Source organism: Magallana gigas, chromosome 2 (assembly GCF_963853765.1).
Source record: "Magallana gigas chromosome 2, xbMagGiga1.1, whole genome shotgun sequence".
NCBI lineage: Eukaryota > Metazoa > Mollusca > Bivalvia > Ostreida > Ostreidae > Magallana > Magallana gigas.
This window is the reverse complement of record NC_088854.1, coordinates 55,602,582-55,621,895: the sequence shown is the minus strand read 5'-3', so window position 1 is coordinate 55,621,895 and position 19,314 is coordinate 55,602,582. Positions and strand designations below refer to the sequence as shown.

Below are 19,314 nucleotides of genomic sequence, written 5' to 3'. Positions count from 1 at the left end.
TTGACGCTGAAATTTTTGCTGATCAATAGAAATGTCTTGCCAAAAGGATGGTATGATGTAACTACTTTCTGGTGTCCCTTATTAAACGATGAATTGCATAAAATCAGAATTCTACATATATTTTTGATAGTTTTTAATGCACAAATAAAAACGACATCTTTTAAACAGTTTCCACAGTCCTGACACATTATTATAATGAGGATAAAAGCATAAGCGTTGTTCTTAAAAAATCATTGCAACGGAAAATCATCTTTGTAAACATTTGTTGTTTTTTAATAAAGATGAAAATAATGGGTGGGCCTTTGTATTATAGAGCAACATGCCTGCCAATACATTGATTTGAATTATAGCTCTTTAACATATGTAACAACATTTTTCAGTTAAGTTTATTCATCAGTCAAGTGAGCAAGGATATGAAATGTCATACGAAATGAATTCGTGCCTGGTAAACAACAATTGTTTATAATGGAGAAGGCCAATGGAATTTTTCAATCTTTTTTTAATTTGAGGAACTGAGCAAATTCATTCCGGTGTATTGAGGTACACTTTTCTTCTTTCACACATATGATTTTTAAAAATAAAATACACTAACTAGTAAGTAGTGGAGGGAGAAAAGGTAACTTTATGCTCTCATGTATTTTAATCGTTTTTTAAAATGATGGGGCTAAAATAAAATAAAATAAAGAGAACTGGAAGTTAACTGTGAACACCAACTGAAAATTTAGTTATTTATACCCGTATTGCCTATAATCTTATTTTCGGTAAAAAAAAAAAGTATTCCATAAAGGTCAAAGATTAAGTATATGCAAAAAATTAGTGTAAAATTTGGATATTCATTTTTGTTTAATCTACCGAGGGGCCATATGGCACAATATTCTTTGAACGCCCATATAAGGCCGGTGTTGCTCAGGTGAGCGGTGTGGCCCATTAGGCCTCTTGTTACAAGTCTTTACGTCCAAGGTTACGTGTTCGGGTGTATGAAATTCCTGAATGCGGTGAAGCATGAATAGTGCTCTCAGCCTTATATAAGGGGTGTGTAGCATTAAGCAGAACAATAGAAATCGACAATTAATATGGCGGTAGTCAGAGATTAAAGGGAATTAATGCGTATTTATGAATTCATGTCAGCTTAATTCAACTTTAATAAACCACAGTTTCTACTTTCAAAATTCACATCTGTGAGATTCTTTTATACAGTTATTCACAATATGGATTACTTCACGTATGAGTCTTCAGTACAGACTAAACATCAATCAGGTTATAGTCTAGTAAAATCGAATGTATTATATCTCACATAGGTGTTTAAGGACAGCCAAACTTAGTTTCTCGATTTATAAATTTATCTGACTAATAAGAAACTATAATAACTGTTTTTGTTGTTTTGTTTTTATACAATAAATACTTGAATAACTCTTTTAATCATTTGACATCTCAATTACAAGATTTACAATTATTATAATTACTTATAATAAAAATACAAACAAGGGAAGATGACTCTTTCAACCGTTTTACATACAGAAAATGAACATAACAGACTTGAACGGTCTGACCTCATACTACGTAGTTACTTTTACCATTGTAATTTTTACATATATGTAAAGCATACTGTTCAATTGCTGTTTTGATGACAATAATATTCATTGAATTTTGGTTTATTATTGCATTTGAAATTGAGACAAAATCAGGTTTTTTCAAGAAATGTCATTTTGTTAAGTAAGGGTTATCTTATTGTTGTATTCTGATACGGTCTGTCTTCTCTTGTTAGATCGAGTTCTTGATAGGTTGAATTTTCATCAGCTTTGACATCGGTATCTGTGTAGTTTATGGACTTCTTTGAACACGACCACAAATCTTTTGATATAGACACCTTCTTTGTAGAAATTCCCCTTGAAAGTTATACATACATTCATGAATATAGAATGAAGTAATACTACATTTTTTTTTAAATGTCGGTTAATAAATTAAACAGCAAATTAAATTGCCGTTTTTATTGTAAAACCGAGAATGGTCATACTGTATTAACTAAAACATTCATAAAATGTTAACGTATTAAAACATGCTTTGTTTACAAAATTACATTAAAATAATACCTGCATAACAGACAAACACCACTGATAAGAACACAGTTTGTAACAAGGGAAAGTATAAATGGGATGACCAAACTGTTCAAATGCGACTCATTTTGATTCTGCATCATAGGTTCTGTAAAAGAAGAACATTGTATTGCAAATCAGTTTAGAAAAAAAATAATGCTGGTTAAAATGCCTGCACAAAGATAAGGTTTCGTACACGTTAAAGGGGCATGGTCACGATTTTGGTCAAATTTTATTTTTTATGTTTTTATTATTTACAATGCTTTAGAAATGCATTTCTAATGATCAAATTATATTTGAGAGTCATTCGTAGAGTTATAAGCAAGATACAGGGCTCACAATTCTTTAACGTGTAAACAAGGCTCGTGCCTTGTTTTTGTTTACATAGGTTTAATATACCAAGAAAAAAAATTTCCAGCTTATTTGTATATCTTTTTATTTACTTTAAGCAAAGATAATCAGTTCCTAACGTTTAACAAATTCGTTTTAAGTTTAATACTGAAATTTTTGCTTCAACGTTCAAAATGTAAACAAACCTATTAAAAATGCCTTTCTGAAGCATTGTAAATATTAAAATCGGAATAATAATTCTTGACCAAAATCGTGACCATGCCCCTTTAAAGCAATTTGAGCTGCAATTTTCAAGATGAAATTTTTTTTAAGAAAATGTTATTTTCTACTAAAATGACAAAAATATCATGGATTTTAATTTTTTTTCGTCTAATATTTGTTAGAAGGGCCGTTAAGAAGCCTTAATTGGAGAGAAATTGAATTATAATTGTCGTCCTGTACAAAAATTGATATGTTACTTAGAAGAGTTATCTTTTAAAATTAAAATTATAGTTAAAATTACAACAGTTAGAAATTTTATGTACGACTTCCGGTTCATGAAATTAAACATTTCAAAATAACAACATGATATTTTGTTTTATGGAGGCCCTGTAAAGGTAAGAAGCAAACGTTTTTGAGAAATATGGAATTGGAACGATGTAAAAAGTAAAAACTGAATCAAACAGGAGATTAAGTTCACCCTACTTTAATCACAACAAGCAGCCGTTTGAGCCGAATTTTGGGCTATATTTAACGAACTACTTAGAGAAGAGCAGGTTTATAATTCAGAAGAGACTTTGACAAATACCGTCAACATAACTAACCACAATTTCATTTCATGTAAATCGCTGAAGATGCATTACTCTTCTCAAAATATTGGGGTTAAAATTACGACGTTAACTCGAATTTATTCATAGAGCAGACTAGAAATCGCAAGATCTCAGCTACTTAAACGTTCATATTCATGTCCATGACGCCCTCTACCAAAATTGTGAAATTTATGGCCCCTGGGTCAGGGGTTCTAGCTCTAGGGTGGGGCCAATATGGCCATATGGTAAAATGAATTAGATCTTAGAAAACTTTCTTCTCTACTTCCATATACATTTGTTAAAAACTTAATGCATGATTATGATGTCCATGAAGCTTTCTACCAAAATTGTGAAAATCATGACCTCTGGGCCAGGGGTTCTGGCTCTAGGGTGGGGCCAATTTGGCCATAGAGTAAAAATGTATTAAATCTTAGAAAATCTTCTTCTCTACTCCCATATATATTTGTTTAAAACTAAATGCATGATAATGATGTCCATGAAGCTCTCTACCAAAACTGTGAAATTCATGGCCTCTAGGTCAAGGGTTCTGGCTTTAGGGTGGGGCCACTTTGGCCATAGAGTAAAAATGTTTTAAATCTTAAAAAATCTCCTTCTATACTCCCACACATGTGGGAAAAAAATTGAATACATGGTAATGATGTCCATTTACTCCTCTAGTACCTAAATTGTGAAATTCATGGCCTCTGGGTCAGGGGTTCAGGACATGGGAGGGGGGAATATAGTGTTAATGCATATTATGTTTAAAATCTTCTTCCCTATTCTCACACATCTGAATGAAAAACTGACGTCATAATTATGTATATCAGGAAGTCCTCTACTAAATTTTAAATTTCATGTTCCCTGAAGTATGGGTTTTGACTCAAGGGCAGGGCAAAAATGTATGTATAGGTTTTAATGCATATAATGTTTATAAATTATTTTCTTTACTCCCACACAACAGAAAGAAAAACTGAATTCATGATTCTGTAGACCAGATCTTTAAGTTATTTGGCAAAAATTAAAGGTTTCATAGTTCTTTTTGAAAGATTTCAGGCAGGGAGGTGGTCGTCATTACAAATTTAAAATTTTTGTACCTCGACAAATTTGTGTTTGGGTTATATGCTACTCAGGTGACCGTTAAGGCCTATTGGCCTCTTGTTTAATCTAAAGTGGTTTTAACATGTTAAATATTTGGTCCCTTCAATTACATGTGTAACGTTTCTGAGTTCGATATGGGATTCGGCTGCTCTGCCTGAGCAAATCGAATAGTGAATTAAATAATCTATTTCCTCAATCGCAGATTTTAATTTGAAATATGTCCATATAATATCCCCCGGCTCTCTGTGGCACACGCACTTCAAATTACAATTGCGTATGCGCTGCTCGGAGACAGGAGCGCACGCGCTGTTCCGGGACTGTAGCGTAATAACAAGCCAATCTGTATATTTATTAATCCAAATATACTCCTATAGTCTCGAAAGCCTATTACAGGCACGTATGACTATAGACAAGTTATTCTTACCAACCTTAATTTCTTCCCTGGCTTCGATGTGTTGATGTCTCGGCCGTCGAACTCAGACACTCCCATTCTACTAGTTTCCTCAGCTTATATACCTTTCGGGTATCACGTGACCAGCTGAGTATCGAATGGGATGAATGCATGAAACCGGAAGTAAGTCAGCACAATTCTACCACAGGGAACCGAAGGGATATTTTCGATTTTGATCATAACTGCGCTTCACAAGTTTATTCCTAAATAATGAATTTCCCCGCACAATATCTTCATTTCGCGAGGGGATGCTCCGCTTTGCGGTGCCCTTGTTTGAGTGAAATTATGAGGAATATGGCCATTCAAACCGTAGCGTATATTCTCATTCCTGTATAACGGTTGCAATATGGCAGTAATTATACCTAGGCTTATAGACAATGAATAGGTTAACAGGAATTAAGTGTCGTTCTTTTATTTACTGAGTTTTAAGACAGAGATAGTCAGACAGACAGACAGACAGATAGATTGGCTTTAACTGATAGGTTTATTATAGAAAACACATATTTGATGTTCATGTAATTTCACGCGCAGATCTAAAGAGAGGTTGATCGGGGGACCTCAAAGTCGTCGGAACAGAAGAGGCAAAAAAGCAGAAAAAAAATAACCGGATAAGTGTTCTGTGTTTACATGTAATGGAGCGAGGTTGTGCGAACTCGATTGTTTGCACAATCAATAGTTTGACATAGATACCTGTTTCTGCATTAGCGCTCGCCGCCCCTTTGCAAATTTAATCTAAAAGATCCAGCGTCACACCCTCCCGGCAAACAAAAGTATCCCTCGGACTTCCCACAACAACCGTACAAAAATATTGCAATTCATTCCATATGCTTAACATGAAATAGTTTTAGCGGAAGTCGCCTAAAGGCTATTTTAAAAACAGTTAAAAAAGATCTTGAAAAAAGTTAAAATGCCACTTCACTATGCTTAAAGGATTCTTAAATTTAGCTTAAAGGTGGTTTAAAGGAAACTTAATTATCGTTTGTCCCAAAACCTTCTTTAAACATCTTTAAGGCACCTTTTTTAAAGCACTCGCTTGAAGATGGGTTTTTTGGGGGGCTAACTGAATCCGGCGCGTCCGCGCGCTCGCGCAACAGATTTTGTTTGTAAATTAGATTATCGATTTTATTTTCATCGGGCAAGATGTTTCACTCTGCAAGAACCGGTGGTAATTGATGCACAAAGTAATAAATAATCCTGATATCAATGAGTTTGATTTAAATGAGGCACTTGGTGTCCTTTTCAATAGAAATCTATTAGAAGCATTTAGTATATGAGAATGTAGAGATGATAAATGAATGAGAGAAAAATCTAAAAAACGTTTTAATACTGCCGTGAATTCGGTTTATTTGATATGTTCGTTATAATACAATTTTACGTTTTTTGTCATCAAACTTCATGTTATTTTCATATAATGCTAAATATCACTAGAAATTAGCTTTTTTTTCCTTGAGAGTATTGGGGAGAGGGAAGCAGAAGCAGCTGGATGATGTTAAAAATATTTCTTGCGATAATGAGATAATTCTCTGTACTATAATAATTATTATTGTAGTACAGAAAATTATCATATTTCTAAAATAAATATTACAATGTTAGACATCTGTGCCCTGGACCACCATCCACGCGGTGAAATCGTACTTATTTCATTGATCATGTACAATGTTATAAGTTACGGGTTCAAGGCTGAGGGGAAAACGTATTATTTGGTTATCCTGTGCGCATATGTAAAGTAGTACCTTGTATTATTATTCAAATTGGCAAGAAGTTCTCACTTGATGAAATAATAACCATATTTCGGGAATAGTAGCGGGAGAAAAATTTAAAGTTATAGAAAATGTCTGGACAATTAAGTCATGGGCTTCCTTGTCATTGACCTTACGATATCATTGCTCAGACGACGATTAGCCGTGTGTTAACATACATGATTCACACTAAAGACAGTATGGAGACATCTTGCGATTACATCACTTACATGTAGTAATACATGTAAATTTACATACTGGACGACCCCATACCCCGGTTTATAATGTTTAGGCCAGTTGGGTTATTGACTCAACAAGTCCAATTTCTAGACTATTATATATTCTAAGTTGATATTAATAAATACGGACAGTATGTGTTTGTAAAACACCGATACCCTGTTTGGCATCAGAGACATGAAAACATTTGTGTTTATGTTGTTTATGTCTCTGTTGGCATTTAATGCCAAGATTAGTCTTACAAAAGTAGACTGGACTTCAGGATCAATGTCATATTAAAGATTAAAAAAGAATGTTAGCTGATGTCCAAAGAAAATAAAAGCAAAAGCTCTAACCGCTCAAAGTTATAGCAAAATAGACAATATCCATTGTCAAATCATGAATTAAAAATGAAATGCAAAGAACTTTGGTTTGTGTCACTAAAGAAAAAATCTGCAATTTATAAAAGCTCTACCGCCTACCGTTATAAAAGTGAATCAAAACTATTTGTCAAGGTAATTACAATCGGGGTCGAAATTTCTTTACATTAATGTAAGCGATAATGCTTTAAAATAAAGAAAAATCGACGTCATTTGAACCTGAGTGTTTTACTATGGGAAGATTTTACTTGGAATACATGAGATGAGATAGACGTGCGGGCGCGCCGACGCGCTGAATACAATTAGCCTTTTTTTTGCCCTGTGATATTCCTGTGATATAAAACTTAAAAAAACAATCACGGATTGAATATCCGATATCAGACTGCCATTATTTTTTTACCTTCACTGCAATTGTAACCTTTCCAGCCTATCTTACAAGCTGTACACGAACCGTCTATATATCCACATGTTCCATTGCAATTTTGTGAACATTGAAATGCACAATTTTCACCAAATGTACCGGCGTCACACGCTGAAATATACGAGAAAAATAAACACATTTTTATATTTTTTTCGTTATCACCACATTTCATTACGGGAAAAAGACAATATAACAGAGATGTGATGATGTAAGTTTTTTTTGTTTTTTTTTTTACATTTGTTACAATATTTTCCAATAAAGCCGTCTTGACAACCGATAGCACAAATCCCACTAACATGGTCACATGGTTTATCGTTTAAACAGTGGCCACTGCAACGTTCCCTGCAATTCACTCCAAAGTGACCGAGAGAACATTCTGATTTCAAAAAAAAAAGAGAAAAATACATCATTAACAATAAACACTTATATCTTCATAATTATACTGATTATAAGATATGATTTATATTAAGAGGATTTGATGATATATTTGTTGGCAATTTCAATATACTTTTGCTACAGTAAGGGTCTGTATATCCCGGGATACATCCTCCATCACAGTGACCAGTCTGTTTGTTACATGGAGAGTTATTCAGACAGTGACCACTACAGTTGTTCACACAGTTATATCCATAGGTCCCGTTATTACATTCTACAACATTCCGATTACACACTCTGTAACGGATTTTATTAATACAAAGAGTAAGTAATTGGTTCGCCAACCATCAATATTATGGATGTTAGATAATGAAACCTTTTATAAGCCCATTGCCCTTTCGATTACTTGATTCCTTTAATCTGTACTTTTTATAAGTGTACATTTTAATTAGAATCACAAGTAATTTACGTTAATCCTTCACATCTGTACATATATTTCCATTATTATATATAACTGTTACTTCATGTTTGCGGCAATGTTGTGTTGCAAACTGTCTTGATTGCGTTATCATTTAACCAATATGAACTCGCTATACTCGGTATTTTGACCCAGATGGCACTTTTAATGATACATATACGCGTGTGTTGGAGCTTACGTTTCCTTGTATATTTTATGCCGTTCGAATCCCCCCCCCCCCCCCCGCCCCCCCCCGGATATTTGTCCATGCTATATTTAATTTTGTCGCTCAAATAGGAAACCTTGATGCCTTGATCCAAGGGAAATAACTCTTAGGAAATAAACATTATCTTTAAGACGTATATGAATACCATTCCCCTTACCTTCTGAATAATGGTGTTTATTCATTATGAACATAATTGTATAATACAATATATAACGCAGAACAGTTATATGCTGTAGGTCAACATTTTGCTTTTAAACAGAAATAATTGAAAATTGTTTTGCTCTCGATTTTTTCTGCATGTTGAATATGAATAATCTGATGGCGAGCCCTCCTTGCAAAGCAAGGCTTAATGTTAATACGTTTACATAAGAAAATAATAAACTAGACCTTGACCCGTGCGTGCACATTGCATGTGATATCGGACATTTACATGTACGAAATAGATACACCGACACACCGTATTGTTAACATTTATACAACCAAGCTTTAAGCCTACAATAATGCTATTAATTTCACTACACACTGCTTAGTTAGAATAATCTGTTTGTGTCTCGGGACAGGTCTTTACCTCCCATATACCCGTAATGTAGCATAAAATTGCAGAATCGCTCCGAAACGATTTTGGAGTAAATAATGCATTGAAAATAACAGTCAAATTATTCATAACAAACCATTCTGAGGCTGTAAATACCTTTCATTTAAAAATTATTTCATATTAATGAAGAGTTCAACACTTTTTCACCAACATTTTTACTCGCTTCGAATTTACACATCATGTTGACATTCGGAACTCTCGGGATTTTTCATTTTAAATGCACGGAGTTAGAGTAATCTCCCGTATTTCCTTTGATGAACAGAATATACGACAAAATTTCAATGAAAATTCTCACGTACATGTATTTGTAATATCATTCCTGAGTTCATCCATGCAAATGCAATATCGTGGAAACGTAAAAGAAAGAGCCTCCCGTGATTTAGTGTGAATGTAATGCCAATGCGCGAGAAAAAAATCCAAAAAATCCAGATAATTTCCGGATTTTTAAAAGACATTTTCGTTGATTATTTATTTACGAAGCTTGATTAAGAAAAAATAAAAACAAATTGGTAATCTTCAAGTACTAATGATGTTTAAAATATATAAAACAAAAGAAAGAACTCTTCCGATTTCTCGGTATTAAAGCCCAAAAATTCAAGTCTTTTATTTTAATTTAGAAGTATAGATATGAGTTTAATCAGGAGAACCAACAGCTAAAAAGTATTCGATCAATAAACACGATAAGCTTAAAAAAAAAACTTACTGTCGTTAGAGCACACTTTGAACAACAATCAAGGAAATTTAACTCTTAGTATATACTACTTCAACTACTCCTCCTACTCCTACTACTAGTACTACTACTACTACTACTACTATACGGCTATAGTAGAGAAAACAAGATCTTAAGAAGGGTTGTGCTATATCAATCAAAGTACTGACGTATTGTCGGGAGTTGATATTATCGATTATAATTTATTTTAGAATCAACAATACGTTATTTTGCATGGCAAGTATTTTATTTTTGTATACATGTACTATGTATTTGAATTGCGCACATTTTTTTATAATTTGAATACTCGGACTTTTGCGAAAAGAATTTCGATAAAACCCATATGAATCATGTCGTGTAATATTTAAAGATACTATTAATTCCATCTAGTTACGTATCGGTAATCGAAAAATTGTATGGATCCAAGCAATATTGAACTTTAGTTTCTTTCAACCAGACTTTCTCCGTTAATCTCCGACAAGCAGGAGAGATTCTCTGCTTGTCGAAAATTTACGGAAACCACCGATCGTCTGGTTGAACAATACTATAGTAATCTCTAGCTTAGGAATACAAACCACTACAAAAAATATCTAAATTTTTCAATGTATTTATAAATAAGTTTCTTTGAAAAATAGAAATCATTACAGCGAGAGCTAAGTCTTGTCAGCGGTGATGATTTGTGCTTACGTCCAAACATTGTTTCACTTTCGGTTTGCCAGAGTAACTGCATAGGAGAGTTGATTAAAAAAGATGTTATTGAATATTGCTTTAAAATAGTTCTACTTAAAAAAGTTAACCCCTTAATTTCTTTCAAAGCATTTTTGGGAGTTAATTTTAATCAACTCTCCTATGCAGTTACTCGGGCAAAGCGAAAGTGAAACAGTGTTTGGACCTATGCACAAATCAATACGGCTGACAACACTTATTTCTTGAAAATAATCGATAAATTCGATGTTATGTATTCTAAAGCATTGTTTTTCAAGAAAACTTATTTATTAATACCATGAAAATAATAAGATTTTAAATTATACAAACAATTTAGATATTTTTTTAAGTCGTGTGTATTCCTACGCTAGAGTTCAATGTAGTCTCGTTCAACCAGACGCTTGGCTGTCTCCGTTAATATCCGACAAAACAGAGTCTCTCTTGCTTGTCGGAGATAAACGTAGACAGCCGAGCGTTTGGTTAAACAAGACAAGAGTTCAATCTTGCCTGGATCCATACACATTTTCAGAAATATTTCGATTACTGCTACTATTTGCCATGCAAAATCACATATCGTTGATTTTGAATAAATGATAATCGATAAAATCAACTCCCGTCAGTATTTCAGTACTTTGATTCATTATTTTCTTTTTAATCCTTTTCTCTCTTTTTAAGATTTGAAATCTACAATAACTGTTAAGTCTTACGTAACAAAATTAAAATTATCTTCCTTGCGCCGAACAGTATTTCAACTAGACTCTTGTTACTAAAGCAACAAAAAGGTCTTCCTTTCCCCATGTATTAATCTGTACAAAAAATCCATTTATCTTGTAAACAGTCAGTGGATAAATTATATTCTGTAAGGATTTTCCCTAGAGATAAACAAAACAAAAAGACAAATTGTCAATTTTTGACAATTTACTCTCTGTGACGACCGGAAGTTACGCCGGACCATAGAAAACATATCTTTATACATTTCTTCAAAGTTTTGAAGTTCAAGTTTTTGTTAGTTATAATATCTCGCTGAGAAATTTTTTTCTCTCGGGACCGGAAACGAACAAACGGAAGTGATTTAAGAAATTGAAAGTATATATTTTAGTACATCTACCTACGGTACGTTATTGTTCATCACATTGAGTAAAATGTTTAAAAAAATCTAAAGTTAAAAAAAACTTCTATTGCTTGAACGTTTCGAGTGAGAACCGGAAATGACGTACGACAAAATGAAACCTGTTAAACACATGTTCAATCAAATGTCGATTAGTTTTGTGTCTTGACCTCTCACAATTTCTGAGATTTTCTGGGTACTTGGTTTTTAAAAAAAAAGTATACATCCGTTAATTGAGATGTCTCAACGGAAGTAGAGCTTTTTTTGTTTTTCTTTACCATGTGAAGATGAGCATTTGTATTTCTATAGGTAAAATGTAACTTCCACGCTAAATAACGAAATTATTTTTTAAAAAGCAAAATAAGGTGTACTTCCTGTGACGACCAGAAGTTACGCCGGATAAAACAAAATAGTGTAAACACATGTAAATACATTGGTCTATCATCTCACAAAGTTTGGTTGTTCAAGTCGTTACCGTTTTTGAGATCTCGTCAAAATAAGGTTTTTTGTCTTGGGATAGGAAACGGATAAACGGAAGTGCTTAATATAAATTATATTAGATATTTCTTGTATACAAGCCTTTTGTACAATATTGGTCATCGAGCTACCTACAAATATCAAAGAAAAACCGTTAAACTGATAAACAGCTCGATTTGTTTGAACTCTTCTTGTGTGGACCAGAAGTGACGAAAGACAAAATGAAACCGGTTAAACACACCTTCAATCAAATGTATATCATCCATAAAAGTTTCGTTTTTTGATCACTTATAGTTTCTGAGATGTCGAGGGTACAAAATGTGTTTAAAAAAGCTACCTGAGATAATTGAGATATCTCACCGGAAGTAGAATTTTTTTGTTGATATAACATCACATAGATAACAAATGTATAGATATATACCTTAATATTTATTTTATGGAAAAAGAATAGAATCAGTAAATCAATAATTTTTTAAGTGCTTCCAGTGACAACCGGAAGTTACGACGAACAAAACTAAATAGTTTAAACACATCTACAAATACAGGTCTATCATCCTACAAAACTTGAATGTTCAAGTCTTTGTTGTTTTTGAGATCTCGATGTGACAAGCTTATTTGTCGCGGGACAGGAAACGGACGATCGGAAATGAATTTTGAAAAAATGAAAAAAAACTTCCGAGGTATTATTATTCTCTATCATTCCTGAAAATTTCAAGAAAATATATTCAGTCATCTCTGAGAAAAACGTGGAAAAAAATAAGAATAACTAAATTCTTATTGCTATAGCAACAAAAAGGTCTTCCGTTCCTCATGTATTAATCTGTACAAAAAATAAATTTATCTTGTAAACAAAAATTGGATATTATATATAATTTAAAAGAATTCCCAAGAAATAAAAACAAAAAGACAAAATGTCAATTTTTGAGTACTTTTTGTGACGACCGGAAGTTACGCCGGATCATACAGAACATAGTAAACATATCTCCACACATTGTTTTGTCTTTCCTCAAAGTTTGGATGTTCAAATTTTTGTTTGTTATGATATCTCGTTGAAGAAAGGTTTTTGTCTCGGGAACGGAAACGAACGAACGGAAGTGATTAAGAAATTGAAAATACATATTTTAGTACATTTACCTACGATTCGTTATTGTTCATCAAATTGAGTAAAATGTTTAAAAAAATCTAATGTTAAAAAAAAATGCTATATAATTGCTTGAACGCTTCGAGTGAGAACTGGAAGTGACGTACGACCAAATGAAATCCGTTAAACACATGTTCAATCAAATGTCCATTATCCATACAAGTTTTGTGTCTTGATCTCTCACAGTTTCTGAGATCTTGAGGGTACTTTGTTTTTAAAAAAGAAGGCTACCTGAGATATTTGAGATGTCTAACCGGAAGTAGAACTTTTTATGTTTTTTTACCATGTGTAGATGACCATGTAATTTCATAGCTAAAATGTTACTTCCTTGCTAAATAACCAACATATTTTAAAAAAATCAGAATTGGGTGTACTTCCTGTGAATACCGGAAGTTACACCGAACAAAACAAAATAGTGTTCACACATGTACATACATAGGTCTATCACCCCCAAAGTTTGGTTGTTCAAGTCATTACCGTTTTTGAGATCTCGTCAAAATTAAGTTTTTTGTCTCGGGACAGGAAACGGACAAACGGAAGTGCTCAATGAAAATAAAATTTGTTATTTCTTATTGCCTATCTAACATTATTATTTATCAAAGTAGTTAAAACTATGGAAAGAAAACAGTTAAACGGATAAACAGCTTTATTTGTTTGAATTCTTCCGGTGTGGACCAGAAGTGACGGTCAAAAATATGAAACTGTTTAAACATAACTTCAATAAAATGTCTATAATCAGTGAACGTTTCGTTTCTTGATCACTTACAGTTTCTGAGATCTCGCGGGTACAATATATGTTTTAAAAAAGCTTCCTGAGATAATCGAGATATTTCACCGGAAGTAGAATTTTTTTGTTTATTTAACATTGCGTAGGTGACATATTTAAGGATCTAAACTAATATCTTTATTTTACGGAAAATTAATTAAATACGTAAAAACAAAAAAGTGCTTCCGGTGACGACAGGAAGTTACGCCGAACAAAACAAAAATGTTTAAACACATCTACAACTATGGGTCTATTATCCCTCAAAGTTTGCAATTGGATGTTCAAGTCTTAATTTTTTTTTAGATCTCGATGTGACAAGCTTTTTGTCGCGGGACAGGAAACGGACGACAGGAAATGAATTTTCAAAAAATGAAAAACAAGTCTCGAGATATGATCATTTTCTATCAGTCCTGAAAACTTAAAGCAAATCTATCCAGCCATCTCTGAGAAATCTTGTGGACAAAAACTGGGGGAAAAATAATAACAAGAGGCCCATGGGGCCACGTCGCTCACCTGAGCAACAATGGGCTTTCAAAAGATATTGTGCCATATGGCCCTCGGTAGAATAACAAAATAATAAATATTGTAAAGTATTCGAATTTTACACTTATTTTTTGCATACACGTAATCTTTGACATTGTACTTTCATGAAATACTGTTTTTACACAGAATAAGAAAATCCTACGCAAGTTATAGAACTAAATATTTGGTAGGGGTACACTGTTATATAACTTTTAATTCCCTGTATTTTCGTTCTGCCCCCCTCCCCCACTTAATAAAGCGATCAAAATATATGAGAGCATATAGGTACATTTTCTTCCTCAACTACTTACTAGTTATTGTATTTTTTTAAAAATATAATAGTTATTGTATTTTATCAAAAAAATCATACATGTATATATGTGAAGAAGAAAATTGCACCTCAATGCAATATTCAAAAATAACAAATGGCTACAAACCAGGATAATTTTCCGCAGTAATATTTTCTTAGGAATAGCGATCATTCTTTTATCGCAACAGAACTATGGAAACTGTTTTAACGATGTCGTTTTTATTTACTCACATTTCACATTATTCATTGTATAAAGAGGGGGCCCCAAGAGAGTAGTTATATACAGCATATCATTCTTTAATTTTTTTGTGTACAAGTATTTAACAGACTCTAATTCTTATAGAATTTCTTATGATCAACCAAAATTTCAGCGTCAATCGTAGAACTATAAGCAAGATGAGCTCAAAATTTTGCTAGGTTTGAGTCATATTTTGTTCACATGAGTTTATTGCATCAGCTTAAGATTTTTAACTTGGTATTTCCTATTCGGCATTTAAAATGGAAAAAAAATGAATGGCCTCAGATCTATGTACAAACATAGAAGTGTGATCAAATCTCTGTGTCTTGCTTATAATTCGAAGCTTAACACTCAAATATGGTAAGTATATATTGAAGTTGGCAAATGTACAAGAGATACACTGTCATCAGTGATCGAAGGATGACATTATGCAGGCACGTAGCAATTTTTTTAAAATTTACATATAAAAAAATGAATGATAATGGAGTTGGCCCCCCCACTTTTTTGGAAGTTAGTAAAAAAATTGGTATGAAAATTAGGAAATGAGTAGTCAAATTGAAGTTACCCCCCCCCCCCCTCCACGGATTAGGAATTTCATGATTTGGAGGGAAACAAATTTTGGTAGGGAAGAAGAAATTATTTTTTTTGAGCTGAGTCTACCCCCCCCCCCCCTCCCGGATTAGGATTTTGAAGATTTTTGGAAAACTTTAAATTTCCCTTTTTTTTTGGTTGTCAAGATTTTTTGGATGGGTCTGACCCCCCACTTTCAAAAACGATGCTACGTGCCTGAAGAACACATAAAACAAACCAAAAAATAAAATTCTCTTAGCCTTAGAAACAAAACACACGCCATTTTTGTGCACAGACTAAGAACTTACGCCTACCCATTAGCAGGCGTAGATTTAAACCCAAATTTAGTCCCGACTAAGTTTCCGCCTTTTTGTGAAACGCAACTTAGTCTGGTTTTGAGGTTTAGTCCCTGATTTAGTCCGGACTAAGCTTACGCCTGGACGAAGGGCCTTTTTGAGAAACGGGCCCCAGGGGCTCGTTTCATAAAGAGGCCTAAATTTTGGGCCTAACTTTAGTCTAGTCCGAGGACTTACACCGAAACTTAGTCGGGCGTATTTTGCATTTCGTAAAGCGGCGTAACTAGAGGCGTAAACTTTAGACTATAGCTTTAGCATAAGTCCTTGACAACGCAGCACTGCATATGCATAACATTGTTTCTATTACTCTGTTCAGTATAGGTGTAATAAGCATGGGAAAATATGATCATTTTTAGAGGAACTAGCGGTTGTAATAATTTTTATTTAAATTTTTCAGATTTGATAAATTCTTGTTTCACACAAAGGTTAACATTCTTGAATAATATTCCTATTCCTTCAACAATTTACCGGACAAAAAAACAATATAATATCTCTCTCTCTCTCTCTCTCTCTCTCTCTCTCTCTCTCTCTCTCTCTCTCTCTCTCTCTCTCTCTTGCACATTTATTCGGGAGAAACTCCCGTGTGTACAATAATTTCGGAGAAACTCCCGTGGCGATCAAATTCCATAATTGCGTGGACCCTGAGGTCCACGCAGAAAATATATAAGCGAGGTTAAACCGGATGCTATGGGGAAAATTCAGCCTGCGCATGAGCTAGCTTGGTTCCTGTGCGTAATGGGTAGCTCAGGGAACCAGGCTAACACGTTTTTCTGAATCAGGATCAGAATTCCGTGCCATATACACATATAAGTTCAAAGGCGCTGTAATTGTAAAGTTGTCGGTAAACAGTACAGAAACAAAGTATTCCTTTTAAAGAAATGATTGGCATGTGATATGAACTACCAGTTTTATGAAATAAGTTAATGTTATGCCGAAACTACAACATGCATCAAATAGCATAATTTGCAATGTTTTGTTGTTTTCCGAATACACATGTAACTTAACGTAGTCGAGGCTAGAGAACTTCCCGATTAAATATTTTTAAGCATTTAAGTATGATTGAATAATTATGTCACTATAAAAGTTTGAATCTCAAGAAAAATGCATCAAAATATAAATTTTTTAATTTACACAAAGCTGTCACTGCATAGTTAACAAAGTAGTGCGAATCGTAATGTGTGTGCAAATAGTAGAATTCACCGAATGCCTGATACTATACATGCAAACTTCATTCATAGATAGATCAAAATTATTTTAGAAGTATGAATCCTATAAATTCTGATGTATACGAAATACAATGTTAAAAGCAGAGGGCTAGAGTCGGTGGAATCTCTGATAATCTTAAGGCTTTCACGTTTTCGTTGGAAACAAATGCAATTGGTCCACGTATTGTAGTCCTTTTTTTAAGGACAGCAACTTGTTTAAAGTATAAATCGTTCATTCTCAGTATCTGAATGTGATGATAAATGAAACTTAAATCGCATTAATGATAAAATACAATCGTCGTTTCTCAATATATATATATATATGCTTTCATATATTTACGTCCGAACTTATGCCTACCTATGAATAGACGTAAAATTTTGGCTTAATTTTAGTCGGACGTAATGATGCGCTCTTTAATGAAACGCAAATATTCGAACTAGTCCCGTATTTACACCGGCGCAGCGCTAAGTCTGGACGTACGGCCCTTTATGAAACAAGCCCCAGATGTTGCTTAATTTGCGCAGGTAAACAGTAAACTGTTTGATTTACCGAAGTCTCTGTTTGATTTGATACGTAAAAATCAGGAAATACAAGCGACAGTTCCCAGGTTAACGCAAAGCATAAATAAAAACGAACTGACGAAAATCGCAACAAGCTAACACCACCGTCATATGTGAAAACTGTCAACAAATTGAAATATTTAGCCTCAATTTACTTCACAAAATCGGCACCAATGTAATTTGCATGTTTGAAAGATTCCCTTCGTACACGAACTGTTGCACAACAAACAAATTCATCATTGTCAGATCGACCCGTTTATCATATAGTGTCATGGCTGCTTAAACAAAGAACCTCGTTTTAGAATTATGGAATACGAGGCTTGGTAAAATGGGTAAGCAAACCCGGTCCGGGGCAAAATAAAAGCCGGGGCAGGTCGGCAATTCCAATAACGCATTATTTTGCAGCAATATTTACAGCGAATACAAATATACTAGTCAGTAAATATCTTGAAATTTTAATGAGATTGGCAGATTAATAACTGTCAATCTTTTGTTTTGCCCTGGCCCGGTCATGCCTACCCATTTTACCAAAACTCATGGATGTTATAAATTGCTTGAAACACGCCTTTTCTTTCTTATTTTCGTAATAACTCAGATTTGAAACAGAATTAGCCCATAATTGTGTTGCGTTTTTAAAACTGTCCCGCTTATAAATTATATTTTACTGAACTTGGGTTTTATATATAACCCGGGATGTTGTGAAACGCAACTTGTGGGTCTCCCAAATCTGTATATTGGTACCAAAGAAAACTCAAAGTCAGGATTCAAATAAAATATAGATATTTCAGTTTATTAAATGACGATAGTCCCCAGACTCTGGGAGTGTAAATATAACATAAATGAATTCACAACTTGATGGGATTAAAATACAAATATTATAAATAGCCAAAACCCTTAATAAATATGGCTCTAAATCCCGCTTAACCGTGCGGGAGTCCCGTTCCTATAATATTCCTGTAGCCTATATACTTAAGTATAATAAATTGATTGATCAAATAAGATTATTTCATCAGCTCCCACTGCTAAATTATTACCCAACGGGATATTTCCATGGTCATTTCCAATGTATGGCTGTTGTCCAGAAGTGGACTTGACCGTCTGCTCAAAAATCAGCTGGCAGGCAGTTATAAAGCATCGGGCTCGGCCGTTATGACGTCATATCGCATGCTATACAAACCCGTCATTATGGGGAAAGCAGTAAACAAGATGGGAGAACTGAAACACGTGAATAACGGCGTTTTGACGATATGTATTATCGAAAGGCAATAGAGGGAGTTGTGATTGAGGAACTTAATGAAACGAAAGTGTTTAAACGATGCATGGAACTATAAATAAGACCAAATGTATCGTCGAGGAAACTCGGGTAATTCACTCCCGTTAGCTATGACGATACCTCGGTAATTATATCAATATATATTAATGTGATTTAATATCATAAAAACATTAATCATAATTT

The 19,314-nt window shown here is 33.7% G+C and overlaps 1 protein-coding gene across 2 annotated transcripts in view; it reads right to left on the bottom strand.

Annotated features, from left to right (window-relative positions):
- Positions 1 to 448: 448 nt before the first annotated feature.
- Positions 449 to 19,314, bottom strand: part of LOC136272509 (uncharacterized) — a 46,138-nt gene continuing 27,272 nt past the window's right edge. The window contains exons 3-7 of one of the 2 annotated variants that reach the window (XR_010710519.1): positions 8,046 to 8,186; positions 7,834 to 7,913; positions 7,517 to 7,648; positions 2,091 to 2,202; positions 449 to 1,886 (exon numbers count right to left, since the gene is read on the bottom strand). Coding sequence is in view for 1 of the 2 variants with exons in the window: in XM_066074186.1 (XP_065930258.1) it covers positions 1,721 to 1,886; positions 2,091 to 2,202; positions 7,517 to 7,648; positions 7,773 to 7,913; positions 8,046 to 8,186 (692 nt within the window). In the remaining variant the exon portion in view is untranslated. Of the gene's footprint in view, positions 1,887 to 2,090; positions 2,203 to 7,516; positions 7,649 to 7,772; positions 7,914 to 8,045; positions 8,187 to 19,314 lie in introns of both variants that reach the window. The other variant, XM_066074186.1, reaches the window with a different exon arrangement.